At 41.5% G+C, this 25,338-nt stretch overlaps 1 protein-coding gene across 1 annotated transcript in view; it reads right to left on the bottom strand.

Moving 5' to 3' along the window:
• Positions 1-3,836: 3,836 nt before the first annotated feature.
• The window catches only part of MRPS31 (mitochondrial ribosomal protein S31), a 64,928-nt gene continuing 43,426 nt past the window's right edge, over positions 3,837-25,338 (bottom strand). The window contains exons 6-7 of the mRNA XM_075851750.1: positions 10,645-10,788; positions 3,837-4,219 (exon numbers count right to left, since the gene is read on the bottom strand). Of these exons, the coding sequence (XP_075707865.1) occupies positions 3,987-4,219; positions 10,645-10,788 (377 nt within the window). The 3' untranslated portion in view covers positions 3,837-3,986. The remainder of the gene's footprint in view (positions 4,220-10,644; positions 10,789-25,338) is intronic.

Genomic DNA, 25,338 nt, shown 5'->3' on the forward strand with positions numbered 1-25,338 from the left:
GCTAGACAGAGTGTGTCTTCTCAAATTTTGCAGCATAAAGCAATGTGGTTGCTTTACCACATGCCAATGTTGCAATTTTGGGAATTGCTCCCTCTAGTGACCAGCACAGGGAAATGTTATAAATTAGAATCTAATTTATAATATTTCCTGACTTGTGAAAAAATTAAAAAAATTAGAACAATGCCTAATCATGTATATAATAACTGTTTAACTAAAAAAAATAATTTCTAGCGACACATTCCCTTTAGGCTGGGTTCACATGACCTATTTTCAGACGTAAACGAGGCGTATACTGCCTCTTTTTACGTCTGAAAATAGGGCTACAATACGTCGGCAAACATCTGCCCATTCATTTGAATGGGTTTGCCGACGTACTGTGCAGATGACCTGTCATTTACGCGTCGTCGTTTGACAGCTGTCAAACGACGACGGGTAAAAATACAGCCTCGTCAAAAGAAGTGCAGGACACTTCTTTCAGACGTAATTTGAGCCGTTCTTCATTGAACTCAATGAAGAGCAGCTCAAAATTTACGGCTGTCAGAGAAGCCTCGCAAAATTCGAGGAGCATTTACGACTGAAACGAGGCAGCTGTTTTCTCCTGAAAACAGTCTGTCTTTTCAGACGTAAATGCCTGCTATCGTGTGCACATACCCTTAGGGTATGTTCACACGGCCTATTAACGGACGTAATTCGGGCGTTTTTGCCCCGAATTACGTCCGAAAATAGCGCCTCAATAGCGCTGACAAACATCTGCCCATTGAAAGCAATGGGCAGACGTTTGTCTGTTCACACGAGGCGTAATTTACGCGCCGCTGTCAAATGACGGCGCGTAAATAGACGCCCGCGTCAAAGAAGTGACCTGTCACTTCTTTGGCCGTAATTGGAGCCGTTATTCATTGACTCCAATGAATAGCAGCGCCAATTACGCCCGTAATGGACGCGGCGTTCAAACGCCTGCAGATGCCGTTACGGCTGAAATTACGGGGATGTTTTCAGGCTGAAACATCCCCGTAATTTCAGCCGTAACGGACGCCCTCGTGTGAACATACCCTTAAAGTGAAGTCGGCTCACAACATGCAGCAGTGAATAGTCCAAGTCTGAGATTATGACTGCTGTGTGAGACATCCTGTCACAGCTTCTCTCCTACTTTCTCCTTATTGTGTGGCTGCTGCTGGCTTTGTATCTAGTGATATTAACCCTTTAGAAGCAGCTGTCTCCTCTACTAGCAGATTAACCGTTTACAAGCAGCTGTATTCTCCTCCACCTTTAGCAGATTTACAATTTACAAGTAACCGTTTCCTCCTCCAGCAGACGTCTTATCATACTCTACCTGAGCTGCATAATACACAGGTCAATTTTATTACATGGCTGATAAAGTAACAATATTCAGCAAAGTTCAGGCTTCTAGCTAGAGGAGAGGAAAATTCTCATCCGATTTGCTAATTAGCTGCCCTTTAGTATATTCACGGTGTTTAGATAATATTTTTTGAGCTTCCACAATAGAGTTAAAAAGACAATGCACTGAATTTGACCAAGTAGTAAAATACTAAATCTTTATTTATATCTTGCTAAAATCAGGGGTGCAATCACCACCGTGAAAAAAGCTGAAAGTGTTTAAATTAGATAATAAGAAACGAGTAACTCATCAACTGATTCAATTGTGAACCGTCAGGAATTAATATTCTCATATGTATGCAAGTTATGCGGGGCTGCAGTGTGTTAAATTAGTATACCAGCAGGTCATTCCCAATAGCGCTGGAGTATCAGAGTGCTCCCTGAGCATGCCAGAGCTAAGATTAGAGACCCAGTGACGCGGTTACCTACACCTAAATACCCATTCTATTCTGATCCTACGCGTTTCCATGTGTTGATTTCATCAGGGGTCTGTTACATTTATAATCTGGCCACTGTGCCAGAGATACTATGTGTCAATACACTAGTTCATAGAACGCAGAAGCGTGCTCGCAATTGATATCATAGGTACGCTTCGCCAAGGACTCTAAGCTCATAATACTTACACCACGCCCCCTTCGCTCAGGCCGAGCTTCCCCATCAGCCAATCAAACCCACCTACGTCATCAGTGACGTGCGGCCAGTAACGAGACCGGCGCGTCAAGTGACCCTCCCATCGAATCACAGCCTCCACCCCATCAGTGACTTCAGTGCTGAGAGAGGCAGCAGGTTACGCCTAGCAAAGCCTCGAGTTACTCCTATTACGAAGGTAGAGTATAAATGTTGCTATAGGGATAAAGTACGCTGCACAGCTCAAAGTAGCGTTCTGGCAGCCTATTAAATTGCATGATAAATTATGCGGATACAAAACACTAAGGCCCCATGCACACGAACGTATTTTTGCGGCCGCAATTCTCCCGCAAATATGCGGGTGAATTGCGGCCCCATTCATTTCAATGGGCCCATGCACACGACCGTGGTTTCCACGGTCCGTGCATTGCCCAAGAGCCTGGACCGCAAAATGATCGGACATGTCTTATTACGGCTGCATCTTGTGGTCCAGGCTTGCTGAAATTAATGCGCACGGCCCGTGATTTGCAGGCGGCCGCGGGTGACAGTCCGCGGCCGTCCGAGCCGCAAGTCACGGCCCGTGCACACCACTACGGTCGTGTGCATGAGGCTTAATAGGAATCGATTGGAAGCAAACACTAAGGCCCCATTCACACGAACGTGTTTTTGCGTCCGCAATTCCCCCGAAAATCCACGGGAGAATTGCGGACCCATTCATTTCTATGGGCCCATACACACTATCTGTGTTTTCACGGGTCTCCGCATGTCCGCAAATCCGTGACGCATAAACTAAGGACATGTCTTATTACGGCCCGCAAATTCGATGCGGGCATGCCCACAGAAGTCAATGGGCCCGTGGAAAATGCAGATACACCTCCGTGTGTCAACCGCAGTTTGCGGAAGTGTTGCTAGGCGACGACCAGGAATGAGTTCTGTCGTTGTGAAGGCTGGAGAGAGTGTTGGAAAGCAGCAGAGAGCAGCATGGCTTCTATGATCAGCGTTGAGAAGTTAATCATCCTGGTCCAGCACAAGCCCTGTCTATGGGATAAGCGCCTGGAAGACTATGCGGACAGGAATATAAAAGATCTTGCCTGGAAGGAGGTCTGCGGTGAACTGTACCTGGCAGAGTGGGAGAAGGCAACAAAAGCGCAAAAGAAACGCATGGGTAAGTTTCACACCTTGATGCTGTTTGTTATTTTTTACTTCTGTCATGTCATAGTGACATGTCTGAAGTTTTGATTGGTGGGGGTTGGGTCACTGAGACACCCACCAATCGCTGAAACGAAGCTGCAGAAGTGAACGTGTGATTGCTTAGTTTGTGCGATTGGTGGGGGTCTCATGGTTCGGACCACCACCAATCAAAACGTGACATGTCACTATTAGGGCACGGGCAGACGTGGTGGAATTGCTGTTGAATTCAATGCAAAAACTGAAATCTGTGGCAAGTCCGCTGTCTTTTCTGTAACGTCTGAATTACCTGTCAAATATGCAAATGTTGGTGCAGATTTGTTGCGTAAATGCCCCAAATCTGCACCAACATTTTCAGTGGAAAAACTCTGCCACGTATGGTCGTGCCCTTACATTTCAGAAGTTCGAGTAACGTTACACTTTTGACGTCATGTTGTACCTAGGCTTTTTTTTTTATCCACATTTTGCGGATTACATACGGATGAACTGCGGAGGACATTTCACGGAACACGGTCCTGGAATTTGCGGACCAGAAAAACACTTGCGGTCGTGTGCATGAAGCCTAAGTGTATGAGTTTGCCCTAAATATTCCTGATGATTTCAAAACATACATGCGCACACACAAATTCTATAATATATTTTATTAAACAACCAATATTTAATCTTTGCCACTATAACTGGGCACAATTCAGATGGAAGTAGTCTTTTCTCTGGGTCCAAGTAAGCACTCAGAAAAAATTAAAATGTGGGGGCCATCAATTGCTTGTGTCTCCTGTTCAGTTAACGTAAACATCACATGCTCTCAGAAGATCCTCTTTTTTGTGAAAGTAATCATGGAACCAATCTATGTGATCTTTCTTCTGTTGGACAGTAAGGTATGGGTTTTTAGAAAGGCCACAAATTACTAGCTCCATAAAATGTCGGATTGGTCCATGCTTTGGAAAGTCTTCCAAATAGTTTTCCAAGAATATGTGCTCATGGAACTCTACCTTCTGCTCCTCATCAAGACCTGCAACAGAAATAATATAAACATAAGTTTCGTAAGATGACCCTAAGCAGAATATTCTAAAAACTATAGCGTACTTGTTGCCCAGCAAATGCTCTTTGAAACCATACAGAAACATCTAATTAAGAATTGCAAGGAGAAGATATGCACTGACCTCTTCTATTTTAGCTTCATTAAATATATGTAAGAATGTAGATGAGAAATATTATGTTTGTTCTTTTTTTAATAAATGCCTGTTATTTATTTTTTAAACTTCCTGTATCGTCTGTATAGAGAGTGCAGCAGGGTGTGTTTACTTTATGGTAGCTGCAATGAATGGGCGTTAATAGACAGAAACGTTAATACACTAATAAAGTCTCCAAGAAGTGAGATAAGTGATGAGTACAGCCCCCTCCCCAAGAAACCAGGGAGTGACAGGGGAGTTGTATACAGAGCCTTATCTGTGTGTATAGTAATGCTATCATGACTAATTTATTCCTCCAGCAGTACAATAGAAATGTCATTAAATCCCCACTCTTTACTCTGTCCCAGTCTACACTGTAAAGCTGACAAGTGATCTGCAGAAAATAGGAATTAGCATATGGCACCTGCTCGGCTAGTGTGAAAGCTAATACTAGAATTTTTATTTATGTGGATAGTTACATTAAAAAAAACAAAAAACAAAACAAAAATCTGCTTATAATAAAACCCTGATTTTAATAATGTTATTTTCTAATGATATATTTATTACCTTTAAGAACATAGGTGTCTGTAGTCGTGATAACTAAGTACTAGAGCACGAAAATCTAAATACACAACTGACAAGTAGCTAAGGAACAGTGTGGGCAAAAATCTGCACATCCAACTAGAAGTTGCTGCACAGGGGGGTTACTTCACGAAGACTGACGTTTTATATTAACAAGCTGGAGAGCGCTAGAGTACGATGTGCCAAAATAATTAAGAGGCGCAGGCCGATTAATACATTTTGGTGCATCTTTGGCTGTCGGTGCGCTAGAAATTGAAATCAGAGGCGTATTTGCACCATAATTTACTCCAATTTCTGGTGTAAGCGATGGTACAGCTGACTGTCCGTAGGAGGCCCGGCTCCTTCTTGCTAAACCAACACACTTTCTAGCACAAATATGGTGTGCATAGGTTGCGACTTTTCTACACCATAAAAGTATTTTTAGAATTTCTTCTCATTATGCTTATAACTTCATTAAATATAGAGAAGAAAGAAAGCAATAATGATCATGAGCCTGACGGAAAAGCTACAAGGTTTCGAAGTTATAACCAAGCTCTTTAGTATCTATTGACAAACACAGCCCTCTATATCCCATAGGTATCTCATTCATCTTCCATGACTTGTGCCTTGGGGATTTTTACATGACCAAGTCACTTATGAGGAAGGATCACCTGCTTCTAACAAGCAGCAGGAGATGAATTGTATCCTCAAAGGCACCTTTAGTCTGCTCTGCATTTCCACCAACAATTCAAAACATTGCAAGTGGAATCTCCTTAAAAAAGGTAAAGTTAGGTCAGTATAATAACACTTCTGCTCCTCTGATCTGTTCTGATGGATCACTTGCCAAGACAGGATTAGAGAAACATTCTGGGTAAAGCTATCTTTTAAAGTTTGTACTGTTCCATGTCAAGACATTAAAGAAAACGGTATGACTATGCAGTGATGTTAGGGGCAGAAGAATCTAACAATCTTATGGCAGATGACTAGGATACGCCATAACTTTATGATCAGTGGGGAACAACGGAATCGGGGTGTTTCCTGAACAGCGGCGCTCCAGATCACCTGCCGTGCAGAGAATTGCAACGCAGCACAACGTTTCCTGCACAACAGGAGGCTGGGAGAATCACTGTGCAGGGAAATATCAAGCAGCGCCACTACTCCTTCATTCTGAGGATAGAGGTATGGTACCGGCCATTGGACCCCACTGATCAGGAAGTAATCACATATCCTAGCGATATGCCATCACTTAGTATAGAGGGAAACCCCATTTTTTTTAAACACCTCCTGCCACGATCGGTTTTACTAAAAATAAAGCGAATATATGCCAATAGAAGTGGAATTGGCCTAGGGTGTCTCATGAACGAATGACTGGATTAGGAGCTGGCTCAGTCAATCACTTCTACCTGAACAGTCTGTGCTCATGAGAGTGAAATCGGGGGCATGTCGGGGAAATACTTACCTGAGGAGGTCAATAACACAACTATATGGCATTTTGTTTCCATAGTTAAAAAGTAATAATCCTATATTTGCTCCCTAAGCAGATGTAAATATAAGAAAACCAAACGGGGTGGATCCAGCGTTGCTGTGAATAAAAAGGAACTGGTTCCAAGTTTAATGGAGATATTTAAAATAGGATCAATCTAGATGATGTCCTGGAGTGCTTAGGAGAGATGTGAAAAAATTAGCGAAGCCTACGCGTTTCAAACGCTTCCTGCGTTCTTAATCATGGCTGAAATCCAGCCATGATTAAGAACGCAGGAAGCGTTTGAAACGCGTAGGCTTCGCTAATTTTTTCACATCTCTCCTAAGCACTCCAGGACATCATCTAGATTGATCCTATTTTAAATATCTCCATTAAACTTGGAACCAGTTCCTTTTTATTCACAGCAACGCTGGATCCACCCCGTTTGGTTTTCTTCGGTCTACATATCGCGTGCCGACGCGAGGATCCGTGCGGTGACAGAGTGCAAAATCCACATACAAAAGGTGAGCTGGAGGTTTCGTCTCCCCCTCTTTTTTCTTCCCAGCTTTTTTTCTTCCCAGCTGTAAATATGTGTAAGATCTGTAGACAGAAATCCTGTGTGTATCCTGCATATTTTTAAATTTTCCTCCCTTCTGTATTATTTCTGTAAGTGCACATTTTCTCTCTATGAGGGTCACTTCACACAGAGTCTTTTGACTCGTTTTTTGACGTGGAAACCGCGCCAAAAAACTTCTGAAAATGCCTCCCATTGATTTCAATGGTAGGCAGAGGAGTTTTTTTCCCACGAGCGGAAAAACCGTCTCGCGGGAAAAAGCAACATGCCCTATCTTCAGGCGGTTACGTCTCGGACCTCCCATTGACATCAATGGGAGGAAGAGAAAGCGTATTTCGCTGCGTTTTTGCCCATCGGCGCTCAATGACCGCGGGTGAAATACGCAGCGAAAAACGTCATTCCAAACGGAATTTTGAGGCAGAATTTCTGCCTGCAAAAAAAAACTGTGTGAACATAGCCTAACTGTGCGGGGTGGGCGGGCTCTCCCCTTTCCTCTCTGACCCAGGATCAGACAGAGACGGCAGCATCATCCCCCTCAGCTCGATCTTTATTCACTGGGTTACTCAAGACAAGCTTTTTAGTGATTGGCAGGGCTTTTGAATGTTTACAAGGAGCCTGCACGCAGTAAAAGAGGGGCTACAAACAGGCTTGTGGTAAATAAGGAAGATGCCACAAAGTCTTAAGAATATAACTGGTGTATTCACATGTACTTCTGATTTATAAAAAAAAAGAAAAAAAAAAGGTACACTATTTAAAAAGGTACAAAGAAACCAGGACCACCTACGTCCCTCTCCCTAAAACAAACATAAACAGTGGTGCATGACAGATACACTTTAATTGCACGGACATAATGATAGAGGAATAGAAGAGTTTGGCCGCATCTTGTAAGTACCATATGCAGCCAGGAAGCCGCTTTCCTAATGATCCTGCTTAAACGGCAGGTATGATTGTAGCCAAATAAAGAAATCCCGTAAAAAAAACTCCAGTATTGTACAGATTTTCTTTTTTACCGTTTCCGTGGAAAGTAAGGGAGCATTTATTGGCTTTGAAAGCTTTTCCCTCTACAAATAATTCTTGTTACTTTAATTTATTGTATTGTTGTCACTTGCCAGGAACCTTCACGTCATATTATCCTCTCTTGTTTGCCGTGCTGTCTCCTACCAAGATGCTCCCCAGGCTCTGCCTTTCTCTGAGCCCTCGAGAACCAATTGGTACAGCCTGCAAATGAGCCTTCTGACATGTTGGTAATTGGATGTGGACCACTGACCTAGTACAAGCTTTATACCCTGAACGATCCCTGCTGCTCCGAGAGAATGGATGGAATAAAAAGCCACACACACACACACATTCCTGATGACTGTTGTGTCCTTTATAATTTTGTAGCCTTACTGGTCTTTTCTTTACTAACAGTCGACACAGCAGCATAATGGCGTGCAGTGCAATCTTCTATGGTAGTAGCCTGGGAATGCAGGTTATGACTCAGTTTATCAATTGTAAGCAAGCGACTTTCTAATATCTCTTATAAAAAAAGCTACACATGAAGAAACAAAGTCAGATTCATCATCAAGGCCATTCCATTTATATATACTTTAGAGAGATCAACCTCAGTTTTATATGTGAACGTTCAGTCAATGTTATATATTGATGCCGCATGAATAGATTATTTGTGCTAATGCCGTTCTGAACAAGTCATATTTCGTGGATCTATTTTGGCTGAAATTTCCAGCATACCAAACAAAAGACAGTTCAAAGAGAAAAAAAAAAAAAGGAGGTGAAGAGGGACAGGTCCCGGTATATGGGATGGGGTCACGGCAGCTTTTATTGGCTAAACACCGACCGATCGACTAAAATATTCCCACCAGTGTTCGGATAACAGCACACATCTACAATAATATCCAAAAAGATGTATTTATACATCAAATATCATAAGCAAAAAAGAAATGTTTTAAAGGCATAGAGGCTTGAGAAAGACCCTATATGTATGATGGGTCGAAACTTTTTTGCTTATGACGTTTGACGAATAAATACCACTTTTTTTTTATATATTGGAAATAAGTGCTGTTATCCGAACACTGGTGGAAACATAATAGAAGACAGGGTCACTTCACCTTTGATTAAACTATACATTTATTTTACAGGGTATTGTATATACAGCTTGTGTCTGCAGCTCCACAGCAGAATACAGGCTGCCATAGACAGATGTCATGTGTGGGAAACTTGATTTCCTCTCCAATTCCTTGTTCAACTATTGGGTTGCTTCCACCCATAAAGAGAACAATGCTAACAACAGAAGTAATATAAAGTGCTCACCTCTCCCTTTCAGATTTTCAAGTTATATTGCTTAAAGAGGCTCTGTCACCAGATTTTGCAACCCCTATCTCCTATTGCAGCAGATAGGCGCTGCAATGTAGATTACAGTAACGTTTTTAAAAATAAAAAAAAAATAGCATTTTTGGCCAAGTTATGACCATTTTTATATTTATGTAAATGAGGCTTTCTAAAGTACAACTGGGCGTGTTTAAAGTTATGTACAAGTGGGCGTGTATTATGTGCGTACATCGGGGCGTGTTTACTTATTTTACTAGCTGGGCGTTGTGTATAGAAGTATCATCCACTTCTCTTCAGAACGCCCAGCTTCTGGCAGTGCACAGACACAGCGTGTTCTCGAGAGATCACGCTGTGACGTCACTTCCTGCCCCACGGCCTGAATCGTGTCGGACGAGCGAGGACACATCGGCACCAGAGGCTACAGTTGATTCTGCAGCAGCATCAGCGTTTGCAGGTAAGTAGCTACATCGACTTACCTGCAAATCAAATGTAGCCTCTGGTGCCGATGTGTCCTCGCTGGTCCGACACGATGCAGGACCTGTGAGTGACGTCACAGCGTGATCTCTCGAGAACACGCTGTGTCTGCACTGCCAGAAGCTGGGCGTTGTGAAGAGAAGTGGATGATACTTCTCGTCAGAACGCCCAGCTAGTAAAAGTAGTAAACACGCCCAGATGTAACGAACATAATACACGCCCAGTTGTACTTTTGCAAGCCTACTTTACATAAATATAAAAATGGTCATAACTTGGCCAAAAATGCTCGTTTTAAAAAAACAAAAACGTTACTCTTATCTCCATTGCAGCGCCTATCTGCTGCAATAGGAGATAGGGGTTGCAAAATCTGGTGACAGAGCCTCTTTAACACTGAATCGTGCTGGATTTAGTTAAGCTTTTCTTACATTGATCATCAGAAAAACCCTTGAAAGGAGTTGTCTGCTTTAGAAAAGTATTTTTTTATGTCATTGGTGGGCATTTGGGGGGAGGGGGGTGTTTAATCTATTAGTCAAAAATAGAACCACTACAGAAAGCATGTCAGTAATACAGTATTAAGGCCGTGTATATGGATCCGTAAAAAAGAGGGAAGATGCAAACGATGTCATCAGCATGTTGCATAGCAACGCTTCCGTAACATCCGTATACCGTCCATATTTACGGAAGCTCCCATAGACTTCTAATTACTGACAAGAATAGGACAGCTTCTATCATTTTTTTAGCACGGACAACCATCAGTAAAAATACTGAAAGGTGTCCGTGGCCAATAGAAATGAATGGGTCCGTAATTACTGATGAAAAATACGGTCGAGTGCACGGGGCCTAATCGTGTACTGATCTTAACTCACCGGCTTCATTGTCAATTGGAAAGGTCCAGAGTTTTCCTTCTTTCGTCCACTGTATCATCTCTTCAAACCCATTCCTAGGTGGATGTTTACAGGTGTTTGCGATCTCCTTAGCCAGCTCTAGATCCCACAGAGTTGGTAGCGTCTCTGACAATAGAAAATATAGAAGCATTTTAGCAATCCCTTCAAGAAATCACAAAGTTATATAAAAAAAAATATATAAATGTAGGAATAAGGTTACATTTACCCATAATTCATACAAGGTGTCTGCAAATGTACTTAGAGTGATTTTTGTATATGTTTTTTTTAGGGTCCAATAATATGCAAAGATCTTTGCTGCAGGCTACACAATAAGGCTATGTTCACACGGAGTATTTTGGGGGAGGAATATCTGCCTCAAAGCTCCAAACGGAATTTTGAGGCAGATATTCCTCCCCCAAAATACTCCGTGTGAATAGCAATGATCGCGCCGTTTTTCGCCCGCGGCCATTGAGCGCCGCGGGCAGAAAACACGCTTTCTCCTGCCTCCCATTGAAGTCAATGGGAGGTCGGAGGCGGAAGCGCCCGAAGATAGGGCATGTCGCTTCTTTTTCCCGCGAGGCAGTTTTACTGCTCGCGGGAAAAAGACGCTGACGCCTCCCATTGAAATCAATGGGAGGCGTTCTCGGGCCGTTTCTGCCGAGTTTTGCGACGCGGTTTCCGTGTCAAAAAACTCGGCAAAAGACCCCGTGTGAACATAGCCTAAGATTGTACAAGACAAAAACCAGACAAACATTAATGTGCAGCCAAAGAGCTTCCAGTTGACAAATAATCTGTCACGGGTAAGGTGGCCTCACAACTTATTTTGAATGCCCGTGGGAATGTCAGATGTTTTTAATTTTAGTTTATTTAATTAGATTTTACCCTTTGGCTGCCAGGGGTCTCTAGACAACTTGCCCTTCTGATAGCCGGGACAACGTTCACACTTTTGACAAGTACAAATAAAACCGGAATTATAAAATTTTAAAAAAAATCATGCTAAACCCCCATACCCATATATTTTCTGAAAGTAGACACCTGGTATATTGTCAAAATACCACTCAGTACTTCATACACACAGGCACCTTCATGCAATTTTGCTTGTAAGGCTGGGTTCACACAGAGTTTTTTGCAGGAGGAAAATCTGCTCTGCCTGCACGCCGATTTTCACTGCGTTTTCGCCTCCCATTGATGTCAATGGGAGGTCAGAAGCGTAAACACCCGAAGACAGGGAACGTCCTTTTTTCCTGCGAGCTGGCTTTGCCACTCGCGGGAAAAAGACGCCTCAATAAGAGACATTTTCGGCTGTTCTTTGGCGCGGTTTCCACGTCAAAAAACGTGTAAAAAAAAACCTGTGAACTGGCCCTAAGTGTAATTTTTCATAAAAAATGCATTAAAGTTCATGCTCGTGATTGAAAGTCTTGTCCCAAGCGAAAAATTAGATGCTCAACCCCATCTAAAAATAAAAGTTCAAAATGTGCAGAGTTTATATATGCCACTTAGGCCCTTTTCACATTGTTTTTTTTTTTTGTCAGAGGTATACGTTGGGAGGACGTACAGCACTGACGGAAAGCTGCAACATGAACAGTGCGGTCACAAAGCTTTACAATGTCGGAGTCCGCAGCCAAAGCATTGGACTGGGGACTCTGGCCCTGGGGAAGCTCATGACATCACAGTCTAGCCAGAGATTGCTTCCAATGCTCTGGCCAGACACTCCAGCGTTGTAAACCCCCTTGACATCACTGCCTATATATGGACAGTGACATCAGGAGCTTTCCCGGGGACGAAGTGCTTCCGATGCCCTGCCCAGGACTCTGGCCCTGGGGTGGCTCCCTGAATTATATGTTTAACGTATACATGTGACGGATGTCATACAGTCGCATCGGTCACCCATAAGAGAAACTGAGCAGTGTAGAAACAAGTGAAAAGAACCCAAAGAAGGAGTTAGGTACATCGTTAGAGCATGCAGCCTGAGTGCAGAAAATCCCATTAGAAACAAAATGTGTAGTAGAGAACTCGATAGCTTCTCTACCCATCATGTAGAAGCCAAAATGATTTGGGATTAGTCTTACATAGGTGTTTCTAATGAACATATGATTGTGTCAATTGCTGGAATAATCTACACTTTCAGGGAAAAATCATGTAAATTGCACATGGTTCTAGAATTACAAAGCATGAAAGACAGTACAGGAGAAAAATGCACATGAAAGTTTTCATCCATGAGATTCCGCAAGAAGGGAACACTCTGAGAAATTATGTGTCTAGACTTTGGCATTTAAACTTGGTCAAATGATATTTCCATCTTAAAATGACTGTCTTCCTTCCATTTTTTTGAAATTACAAAAAAAACTTTCAAGTCATTTACCGGCATCCTAAAGGATGCTACTGCCAGAGATGTAACTTCAAGCTTCTCATCTAGACCAGTAAAATGACCTCTAGCTCTATCATGATTGTAGATTATTGTAAAAGATAAAGTTCCTCTCTTAAAAGGTCGCTTTTGCCCTGAGGGAAGGGGGATCACCCCACCCCAAAAGTTATAATTACCTGGTCCCTGGCACTCCGCAGAATCCATTGAGTTTCGTATGTGTGTGCTCCTTCATCGTGGCTAGCCTGTAAAGGTCCTGAGCTGCTGTTGTCATGAGCCTCCAAGGAACCTGTACATGAAATAACTCTCCGGAACAGCGGAGGTCGGTGGAGTATAACTTTGGGGGTTGGGTGAGAGTATTCCCTCCAGGAAAAAGCAGAACTGTCCGTTTGTTTTTTTCAGCGGGTCGTTTTAAAACAAATCACAGAACACACACTTCGTGCCTTGTACATTGCTATTTCCATATCAGTTAAACAAGAAAGTCGAAAAATTTATGAACTACCTGCATTACTTGTTGACTAACCTAGCACAATACACAAAACCATGATACTAAACAGTTGCGGTTACCTTCAATTCCAAACCCCCTGATAAAGCGGCCATTACACATAAGATTAAGGTTGGTGGATACTGCCAAGTTTAGCAGAATCTGGTGGCAATCTAATGTGCATAAGGGCTTCGCAACCGTCCCCAGACGTCAGATGTCATGAAAAACGAAGATGTTTCCTTTCCATATTCCCGATCTCGTGTCCGGCATGAATGCAATGTTGTGGGAATTAGCAGTTTTCTATCTTACGTGTATGGTTGCTGGCAATCTCTGTGAACAAAATCTGGTTGTCATCAAATAAAGTAAGATAACTGAATGTAAATTGTAGGAGCCAGTTTGATTTTTTTTTTTTTTAGCAGTCAGGTAATAATAGGAACTTCAAGGGACATGACCAGAAAACTACCCAAAAGTTTAGGTACCAGAGGCAATTTTTTTTTTTCTTTTTTAAGATCATCAGATACAGTCCCTCAGCTCCTGGGATTTGTTCAGCTTAGTCATAGGAAACGTCTTATAATGGTATGTCTGGAGCTGCACTTTATGTTTGCTATATTCCCTTATGGACATACATAGAATGTAACATAGGACAACCAAATAGTTTAGTTCTCTGTGGGCTTTGGAAAAACATTAAACCTATCAAACATTTATCATCCTCTGGAAAAGGCCATCAACGTGTCTTCCCGGAAAAAACTTTGAAAGTGAATATATGAGTAGACACGGCTTAAAGGGAACCTATCACATAAATATCCAGGCAGCAGGTTATATAGCAGGAGCAGCTGCGCAGAATAATATATAGTTGTGTGTGGAAAGATTTCAGATAACCTGTAATTTATTCATTTAAATCCCTGCTAACAATGGGCGTAAGAGTCCAGTGGGCGGTCCTACACAGTGATTGGTAACCATTTCTGTATTCACACTCATACAGAGAAGGTGGTCAATGATTGAAACTGCCCACTGGACTCTTTAGCCCTCTCGACCAGGGATTTAAATAAATTGCAGGTTATCCTGTATCTTTTTGCACAAACCTATATATCAATCTGTTCAGCTGCTCCTGCTCGATCACATACTACGTACCTGTAGATAGGTTAGGATATTCAAGCGGACAGGTTCCTTTTAAAAAAAAACAAACGAAAAAAAACCCCAGTAATGATCTAAATGTGTATGGGGCAGTCCCAACTGCCCGCTTTCCCCCCACATCTGCCGCCAGAAGAAACAGGCATGTTGGAATTCAACATCCCGGATCCTTCGCTGCTTTAGGAGGTCAGCCACTGCCTGGAGTATCTTTCAGCGGATTATTGCCCCCTCCCCATTGAAATAAACACGAACGAATGGCACGAACATGGCAAATGAATTAAAACTTGCTTTATATTACGCATCACTAGAACCAGTCGTATCCATCATGACAGCTGGTTTTACACTTTGTCCATTTATAACAACCATGTACTGGTAATACTTGCTATATTTAGAAGAAAATTAGTATACCACCCTCCCCCACACACCTTCATGTCTTTTCTTTGTGTTTTCCTGCATGAGGAATTTCCTGCCCAGTGATACTTCACTTCCTTAAGGAAATCTGCTTGACACTTCCAGAAATCCGTTACATATAGATTTTCCCTATTAATATGCAATAAAGGTACATTTCTTATACCATTAGGATCATGGAAACTAATGCCATCTCTCCTATAAAATATAATTTTTAACCAAGTATCACTGGGAAAATTCAGGACATATTTATATGCATATGCACCATTAGCACAACCAGCATTAACTGCATCAGTGGCACAGAGTATTTTAGCACAGCAGTGAAAACAATCCCTGCACCGGTCTTATATAGATTAGCCCTGCATCCACTCTAAACGCCCAATGTATTTTCTATGAATGGTCAAATATTTAGTCAGCGTATTCAGAAGTTATTCTACGAGCTGTGCGAACCCGTCTTGCAGATTTCACTCTGTGACATTTGTTGCCAACAAAAACCCTTTTCAGCCTTCCAAATAATGATGGCACAAGTTAAAGACATTCATTTAGAAAGAGTCACGCTAATTTTGAATTTTGGGACATCTAGCAAACAGAGATCATGCAGGAGACGTCAGAGATCAAATATCTCTTGGTATTTCCTGATCCGATGAGAAGATGTATTTCACAATCCGAATTCCAGCATAGAAACACAGAAACAGACGCCACCCGAAGACATTCCATAGGAAATTCTATATTGTATGGGCATCTCCTCATACCACGACATACAAGCCGGATCCCAATTTATATTACTAGCGAGTCAGATTTCATGACGTTTAACAGTAAGAATTTGTAGGTGCAGCGAGACAATACCCCAGCCAAAATCTTAAATCTGTATAATTCTATACACCTGTCTCCAGACATTCAATTGTTCATAGCCCTCTCAGAGCTAGAGGTGTGAAAAGCAGCAAAGATGCTTTGTAACCTATAAAAGCAGGTAAGCATACACGTTTGGATCAGATGGGCAGAGATAACACCTGTCCGATCACTGCTCCCCGACAGGAGATTGTCGAGCTGTCACCACAGACATCAGACCATCCGCAGATCCCACCAATTTCATTTCTATGGGTCACTTAGTTCCCTAAAATGCCATTACATTGTGCGTTCTGTTTATCCATGGCATTTGCTATATATACAAAAGGATCATCTTTAGAGGGGTTTGTGACTTTCAACACTAGGAAAGATCCTATAAACAAATGTGTGCGCCTTTTTGGCAGGGGAAGACTTGGCTAAGTACGCCCATAATGAAAATTAGCTCAAGGGACGGTCACCGATCCCATTGCTATCAATCATATCTTTGCTGATTGAGTCCTTCCTCTTATGCCTAAGGCCCCTGAAAAGACCCCAAAGAGTGTGGCTCCTATAGACCCATCTCACCTACAATAAGTTATCTCCCAAATAATTCAACCTTGTCAGTCTGGCTTTATGCCAGGGGAAGCAGCTGATGTCAACTTACGTAGGTTATTTAATAACTTATCTAGTCATAGTAACTCTGATTCTAGAGAAATTGCTTCCCAAAATCTAGAAGAGGCGTTTGACTCCGTTGAATAGCCATATCTTTGATCCGTGTTAAGTAGGCTTGGTTTTGGACCAGAATAGATGATGTAAGACTATAGCCAACCAATCTGCCCCTCCCTGCAGTGGGCTGGAGTTTGCACCCTGCCTGTGACATGAATGCTGCTGTACAAGGCAGTCTGCAGCCTCTCTTGTGCCCTAGACCTGCATCTGTGTATCTTCAGTAATCTACTCACAATTGAGATCATCTATATAACTTCAGCGCATTTAACCTTTAATCAAATCTGCCCATGTCATGCATGGTCAGAGTCATGGGACATGTAGTTACGTGATTTCTACAATTCAGTAAAGCAAGTTAGAGGAGGCTTGAGGATAAAAAGAACACTGTTATAATGTAGCTAGGTTAGAGATGTGACAACTACACATGGTAACTATTACAGTGCTAATAACGGCTGTCATTTAGTATTCCGTAAACCATGAATGGCATTTAAATCCGCTATGCAACGTTAAATTCGACCAGTGCCCTGCACTCACGCTCCCCTAATCACATTCATGAACTGGCAGGGAGGTAGGGGGTGCACGAAATCGCCATAAAACACAAGAAAACAAATTACAATAGAAAAGTGTCATTTGAACGTGTAAACGTGAGGCTGCAATCTCTGGGACATTTACGTAGCAATATTTTAGATGCTTTGGTCACATTGCACAACAGTAACAGTACACAGAGATCTCATGAATGTACTAGAGCTTAGAAATCAAATCTGATCTGAAAGTGTTGTAACTTGCTACCAGTAACGCAGCCTACCCAGAAGATGACACAGGGATGATTGACATGCATTGGGTGTCACAATATTAAAAGGTGCTTTCACAAAATAGAGAGGTGTTTAATGCAAATGTATTAAAAATAAAAATGTTGCCATAAAACAAACTGCTGATTGGGATAAAACAGTCATACAGGCTCATACAGGACGCTTTGGTTTTATAAGTTGAAATGCTGGTCAAGTTGATGGGCATGAAGCCCAATAAAAACTAGATCTCGTCTTACTAATTGACAAAGCACCTTTCTTCTACAAGTCCCAGGGGGATTATGGGAAGCTTGACACTAACTCTGAATGCTAGGCACTCCCAGATTTTATAATATAAAAAAATATATATAACAGTAAATTAAATAGGCAGCACTCACAAAGGCTTGTAGTGAAAAAAGTGGGTGCTTTATTAACCCCAAAAGGCTCAGGTTGTGCGAGCCGAAACCTTGCACTTTTGGGGTCAATAAAGCACCCTCTTTTTTTTTTTTTTTTTTACTATAAGCCCCTCTGAGTGCTGCCTATTTACTGCTTTTTGTCTAGAGGGACAGTGGTCAGTTCCCTAAGGCTTGCACCCCCTTTCATTTAAGCCTGTGCTGCTGGATTCTATTTTTGTATGTATATATATTGGCTGCAGAGGCGGTCACGTGGGATGAAGCGTCATCCCTGAAGGCCGGCCTTCTGACGTCATCCTAACGTACGTGACCGCCACTACAGCCTGTGATTGGTTGCAGCGGCGACATGGATGAAACGTCATCGCTGGAGGCCGGACAGGAGGAAAGTAAGTATGAAATGTATTATTTTTTTATTATTACATTAAAATTGTATCTTCCGTGCGCCGAGCATGGTACTGTCCAGGGTGCTGAAAGAGTTACCGCCGATCAGTGCAGCCCATTAACGCTTTCAGCACCCTGGACAGTACCATGCTCGGCGCACGTAAACAGAGTGCACATAGCCACTAAAACGGGCACATGGATCCGTCACAAACGGCCGTGAAAACTGTGGCGGAAGTGTGCACGAGGCCTAAAAGTCAGTTTAACAGAGGGAGGGGGAGCAGAAAAACAGCCAGATAAGAACAGAAAGAGGCTTGTTACTCTGATAAGTTGTATTACAACATTTGTAGAAATTACATATAAAGATGCTGAAGACAACCTTCTTTTTTTTTTCTTTTAAATAAAGCTTGTTCCTGAGAAAAAGAGATTCCTACTGGATCAAGAACACACACATTTTACCCTTCACATGCAGATGGAATGTTTTATTACATGCCGGCTATTAAGTTGTTAAAGCGTACCTAACTTTTCAGAATAAGTTGATATATATATGTGTACATGAGGAATAACACTATTTCTGGCCATTATATGACTTGTATTTTGCATCATTTAGCAGTTTTCCCCCTGCAGGCTCTCTTTTTTTGTTTTTAAGATTTTTAATTTTAACAACTTGATAGTAACATATACAAATAATGACATGTATACATAGAATATATTCTCTCCCATACCCCCCTCTATCCCAAAATAGAGAAGAAAAAAAAAGGACCAACCCATCTCACTCAGGTCCCTAGATCTATCTTCCAATATGGTCATTTTTAATTAAATTAAGCTTCTCGTACTTCAACTGTGGGGGGGGAGAGCAGCTCCCCATTTCCTAGAAATAAGAACTCTGGCTATAAGCAGCAATCTTGTAATGAGAATCGTTTGTCTCCCACTGTATTTACCTTCTTCCAGCTCTTTTGTGTAGTTAAGGATAACGAGGGTCAGGGATTTACAGTGAAGGAAATAAGTATTTGATCCCTTGCTGATTTTGTAAGTTTGCCCACTGTCAAAGACATGAACAGTCTAGAATTTTTAGGCTAGGTTAATTTTACCAGTGAGAGATGGATTATATAAAAAAAAAGAAAAAGAAAATCACATTGTCAAAATTATATATATTTATTTGCATTGTGCACAGAGAAATAAGTATTTGATCCCTTTGGCAAACAAGACTTAATACTTGGTGGCAAGCACAGCAGTCAGACGTTTTTTGTAGTTGATGATGAGGTTTGCACACATGTTAGATGGAATTTTGGCCCACTCCTCTTTGCAGATCATCTGTAAATCATTAAGATTTCGAGGCTGTCGCTTGGCAACTCGGATCTTCAGCTCCCTCCATAAGTTTTCGATGGGATTAAGGTCTGGAGACTGGCTAGGCCACTCCATGACCTTAATGTGCTTCTTTTTGAGCCACTCTGTTGCCTTGGCTGTATGTTTCAGGTCATTGTCATGCTGGAAGACCCAGCCACGAGCCATTTTTAATGTCCTGGTGGAGGGAAGGCGGTTGTCACTCAGGATTTGACGGTACATGGCTTCATCCATTCTCCCATTGATGCGGTGAAGTAGTCCTGTGCCCTTAGCACAGAAACACCCCCAAAACATAATGTTTCCACCTCCATGCTTGACAGTGGGGACGTGTTCTTTGGGTCATAGGCAGCATTTCTCTTCCTCTAAACACGGCGAGTTGAGTTAATGCCAATTTTAGTCTCATCTGACCACAGCACCTTCTCCCAATCACTCTCAGAATCATCCAGATGTTCATTTGCAAACTTCAGACGGGCCTGTACATGTGCCTTCTTGAGCAGGGGGACCTTGCGGGTACTGGAGGATTTTAATCCATTACGGCGTAATGTGTTACCAATGGTTTTCTTGGTGACTGTGGTCCCAGCTGCCTTGAGATCATTAACAAGTTCCCCCCGTGTAGTTTTCAGCTGAGCTCTCACCTCCCTCAGGATCAAGGATACCCCACGAGGTGAGATTTTGCATGGAGCCCCAGATCGATGTCGATTGACAGTCATTTTGTATGTCTTCCATTTTCTTACTATTGCACCAACAGTTGTCTCCTTCTCACCCAGTGTCTTACTTATGGTTTTGTAGCCCATTCCAGCCTTGTGCAGGTCTATGATCTTGTCCCTGACATCCTTAGAAAGCTCTTTGGTCTTGCCCATGTTGTAGAGGTTAGAGTCAGACTGATTAATTGAGTCTGTGGACAGGAGTCTTTTATACAGGTGACCATTTAAGACAGCTGTCTTTAATGCAGGCAACAAGTTGATTTGGAGCGTGTAACTGGTCTGGAGGAGGCTGGACTCTATGGGTATGTGCACACGGTAGCTGGCTTTTACTGCTGAAATGACAGACTGTTTTCAGGAGAAAACAGCTGTCTCGTTTCAGCCGTAATTGCTCCTCCTCGCATTTTGCGAGGCTTCTCTGACAGCCGTAAATTTTGAGCTGCTCTTCATTGAGTTCAATGAAGAACGGCTCAAATTACGTCTGAAAGAAGTGCCCTGCACTTCTTTTGACGAGGCTGTATTTTTATGCGTCGTCATTTGACAGCTGTCAAACGACGACGCGTAAATGACAGGTTGTCTGCACAGTACATCGGCAAACCCATTCAAATGAATGGGCAGATGTTTGCCGACGTATTGTAGCCTTATTTTCAGACGTAAAACGAGGCATAATACGCCTCGTTTACGTCTGAAAATAGGTTGTGTGAGCCCAGCCTTAATGGTTGGTAGGGGATCAAATACTTATTTCTCTGTGCACAATGCAAATAAATATATATAATTTTGACTATGTGATTTTCAGTTTTTTTTTTATATAATCTATTTCTCACTGGTAAAATTAACCTAGGCTAAAAATTCTAGACTGTTCATGTCTTTGACAGTGGGCAAACTTAGAAAATCAGCAAGGGATCAAATACTTATTTCCTTCACTGTAGGTATGTTCCTTCCTACACAATTTCCTCGATGATCTTATCCCAATATATTTTTATATGAGGACATGCCCATATGACATGGATAAAATCAGCCATTTGACATTGGTACCTCGGACAGTTAGAACTATTTTTGTCAAATTCAGATAAGGCGGGCAAATATTATAGTCTATGCAGAATGTTAAATTGATGGTGGGTGCAAACCGATAAATTAATATTTCTATAGCAATTTAACCACCGTTCGTGCTCAATTGGTCCCAAGTCCCGACCCATTTTACTTGGCTCGTATGATATACTTCCAGATAGTGCACCATTTATGATTTTATGTAGTGACGAAACTGTCCTTTTACCTAAAGTATTATATATAAGCCTATCAATTCCATTGTGACTTTATACAAAAAATATTTATTTATTCCTAGTTTTACTTACTGCGTGCTGTATTTGTAGGTATCAATATCTATAAGATTCTCTTACTGAATAAGTGATTTTAAGTTTCTCAAAAGTCATCAGTGTCCCATTAATAAGTAAGTCTTTAATACCATATTTTATCCACCCTCTTACATCTTGAAAACTCACAAATTCCTTCAAGTTTTTATTATACCACACTGGTGTAAATTGTAATGCTCCCTTTACTTCTAATACTTTTTTCAGTGCTGTCCAGCTTTCCATCAAGTTTATTTATTGGCCGGCCCTTATTGATACCAGCTCCTAATTGTCCGGATTCTAGTAATTCATATATATTGCCTATTTGATTTTCCTTTTCACTCACCAACCTCCTTAAAGTACTGACCTCATACCATCTAGTTAAAGGTTTGAGCTGAAACGCTATCAAGTACCCCAAAAAAAGGGATTTCCATTCCGCCCTCACTCACTGATCTTGAATCTGAATTTTTGCTTTTTTCTTACCTTCTTCCTACCCCAGATTAGGTAATTTATTAAAGTTTCTATTAATTTAAATATTTTTACATTGATACAGACCGGGCTAAGACCGCCTAAGACATTTGTGGTTGTAGAATCACTTTAGCTAGTGCCAACCTATCTGCTCTAGAAAGAGGCATCTTAACCCAAATAGAGATTTTGGACCGTATTTTAGCCAGAAGCAGCAAGACATTCAACGAGGTAAAATTCTTAATGTCTGCATCGATTTTAATACCAAACTACTCAAAATTTTCTGTAGGTTGCAAGACCTTGAGTTTACTCAATGGCAGTTCAAATTTATCTAGGGGAAGCAGCATAAATTTACTCCAGTAAATGATTAGTCCAGAAAATCCTCTATTGCATATATAGTACTGGGTACAGTCTTCTCTGAATTATTCAAGAATAGTAGTAGATCGCCTGCGTAGAGCAGGATTTTATCTCCCCTTCATCCGCTGCCAAAGCCCTCTATATCTTCTCTGATCTCAGACAGATTGCTAGGGTTTCTATAAAAACAGCAGAAGAGAGAGGGGGACACCCCTGCCGAGTACCACGGGTCAGACGAAAAGAAGTTGCGAGCTCTCCATCTCGTGCACTGGGTTTGACATACATTTTCCTTAACAGATCTATATATTCTTGGCCCAGACCGAACCTATCCATCACTTTCCATAAATATGCTCCACCGTTAAACGCCTTGATCGCGCCCAATGACAGGATGGAGCGGGTCCTCCCTTCACCTAACTGCATATTTCCGAATAGTCTACCAAGATTATCATTTACGGATAAACCCGCTTTGGTCAGGATGTATTATTGATGTAATAACCTTGGCCAACCTCATTGCCAATGCTTTAGCATATATCTTTACATCCGTGTTAAGGAGTGAAATTAGTCTGTGTGACTTAACTGGTTCCCGACCGCTGGCTGTATTTTTACGGCCAGCGGTCAGGGTCCTTAAAATCCGAGCCATAGACTTTTTACAGCTCGGGTTTTAACTTGCTGTCCGAGCGATCGGGCAGCTGAATGTCGGGTCTCCGGCTGTCAGTGACTGCCGGGGACCCTGAGGAGAAGATAGGAGCAGCTTTCGCTGCTTCTGTCTTCTCTGATCACTTGTACACATCGGTCAATGAACGCTGTGTATAGGAATAGAGGCAGCGGCCGCGCCGATGTCTTTATTGCTCCCGATGTTCATGTGACTGGTCACATGATCGCCGGATGCCGTTACTGACAGACTGCTGCTGAATCTTACTAGACCACAGCCCTATTAGTGACAATCGTCACTATGAGAGGGCTGATTTCCCCTGTAACTGGGGCTGCTGTGCAGCTCCAGTTACAGTGGAAAAGATGGTGTAAAAGAAAGAAAAAAAAATATAAAAAGTTCCCCAAAGGTCTTTTTTGACCTTTGAGGGACAGACCATAGTAATAAAAAAAATAATAAAGTAAAGTGCACCAAAAAATGAATGATAAATACACATAAAATACCCACGCCCAAAAAAAAGACTTTCCCCCCCGCCAATCATTGTTGTAACGCTAGCGCTGACCCAATTACCCTAATATAGACATGTAATATATAAAAATTTACGGTAGACAATGACGATCACATATAAAAGGTCTATTTTAGGGTAAAACTATGTTATTACCAAAAAAAAATAGCTGAAATGTAAAAAAGCTTATTTTTTTTACTATGATTTTCAAACGTTATGAATAAAAATTCTAAAATAGCAAAAAGGAGGTGTATAAAAATGCTAAAAAAAAGAAAAAAAAAAAAAGAAACCTGCATGGTCTACGGAAAAAACATCGCAAAAATCACGTCGTTGGCCCAACAAATTCTAATTTCTATATATCTCAAACAGGAGCCCATCAGACCCTGGAGATATATTTCCAGAAAATGATTTGACTGCCTCCCCAAGATCGTCTACTGTTATAGGGGCTCCCAACATTTTCCTCTGTTCTTCTGTCAGAGAGGGAAATTTTATTCTTTCTAGGAAGATATTCAATTCAGTGTCACTAACTCCCATCTCCTCTTTATACAAGTCTGAGTAGAAATAAAAAAAATCCTCGCATTATTTCTTCCGAGTCCTGAGAGAAACCCCCCCGTCGTCTCTTCACACATGCAATAATACTGGGCATCTTTTGATTGGCAATAATCTGTGTTCGAAATCTACGAGGCTTCCCAGAAAAAATTCTAACCAGAGAAAAATAATTTCTGCTGAGTTTTCTCCAATAGGAACCGCTTTAATTCCTTCTGTGCCTCAAAAATTGGTTCTTTGTTACATGTATTGCTCCCCATGGTGAAGTCCCTCTCAGCACCGATTACCTTCCTTCTAAATTCAGTTTCCTTTCATATAAAGGATTTACGGGTAGTATATATTTCTCCATAGAGTATTCCCCTTAATGATGCATTCAACGCATCCCAGGCAAAATGGACAAGCGTAGAATTTAAATTTGTTTCCCATAAGAAAATTATTTATTTAGCCATCTTCCCCTGTTTATCTAGAAGTGTCAACCAATGTGGATTTATTTTGGTACATCCTTTGGTTATCTGGGATTTTCTTGTATCCTGAAGCACAATTTTGACAAGAGCATGGTCAGATATTCCATTCATTTCGTAGTCCATTCTCGCTACGCTCTGGACAAACTCTGGATTCGATAACACCATGTATATACGGGACATAGACTTATATGTTGTGCTGTAGCTGTAACATGAAAAGGCTTTTCTAGGGCCATATTTATTTCTCCAGATATCAACTAATCCAGTTTCACTACAGAACCCAGAAAGAGGAGACCCTGAATCAGAATAATTACTTTCTATTCCCCCGAATCGTGTCCAGTTGATCTTCCATAATGGAATTAAAGTCCCCTATAATCAAAGCTGAACCTTTATCAATTGTATTGAGGAATAATAATCCTAGGCTTAGAACTTCATGTTTATAAGGGTGTGGAATATATAAATAATAATGTGCATTTAGTTCCTTATAAGGGACCATGGAGTATATTGTATCTATCTTCTCTATCAAATTGTGATGTTATAAGATCAAATTTGATCTGATTGTGTATATAGACACTAACTCCCCTAGAATAACTTGTGTAAACCGCATGGTACTCTTGCCCTGCCCATTTCCTTCTGACTCGGTCTATCGTTACTCCTATCAAATGGGTTTCTACCAAGCGGATTATTGCTGGAAGGTAACGATTGATTGTGTCAAATACTGCACACCTCTTAATTCTATCCCCCATTCCCCTAACATTCTAAGCAATTATTTTAACCATATCTTCGATGTAGTAGA

The sequence above is a fragment of the Rhinoderma darwinii genome, chromosome 2, assembly GCF_050947455.1.
Source record: "Rhinoderma darwinii isolate aRhiDar2 chromosome 2, aRhiDar2.hap1, whole genome shotgun sequence".
Lineage (NCBI taxonomy): Eukaryota > Metazoa > Chordata > Amphibia > Anura > Rhinodermatidae > Rhinoderma > Rhinoderma darwinii.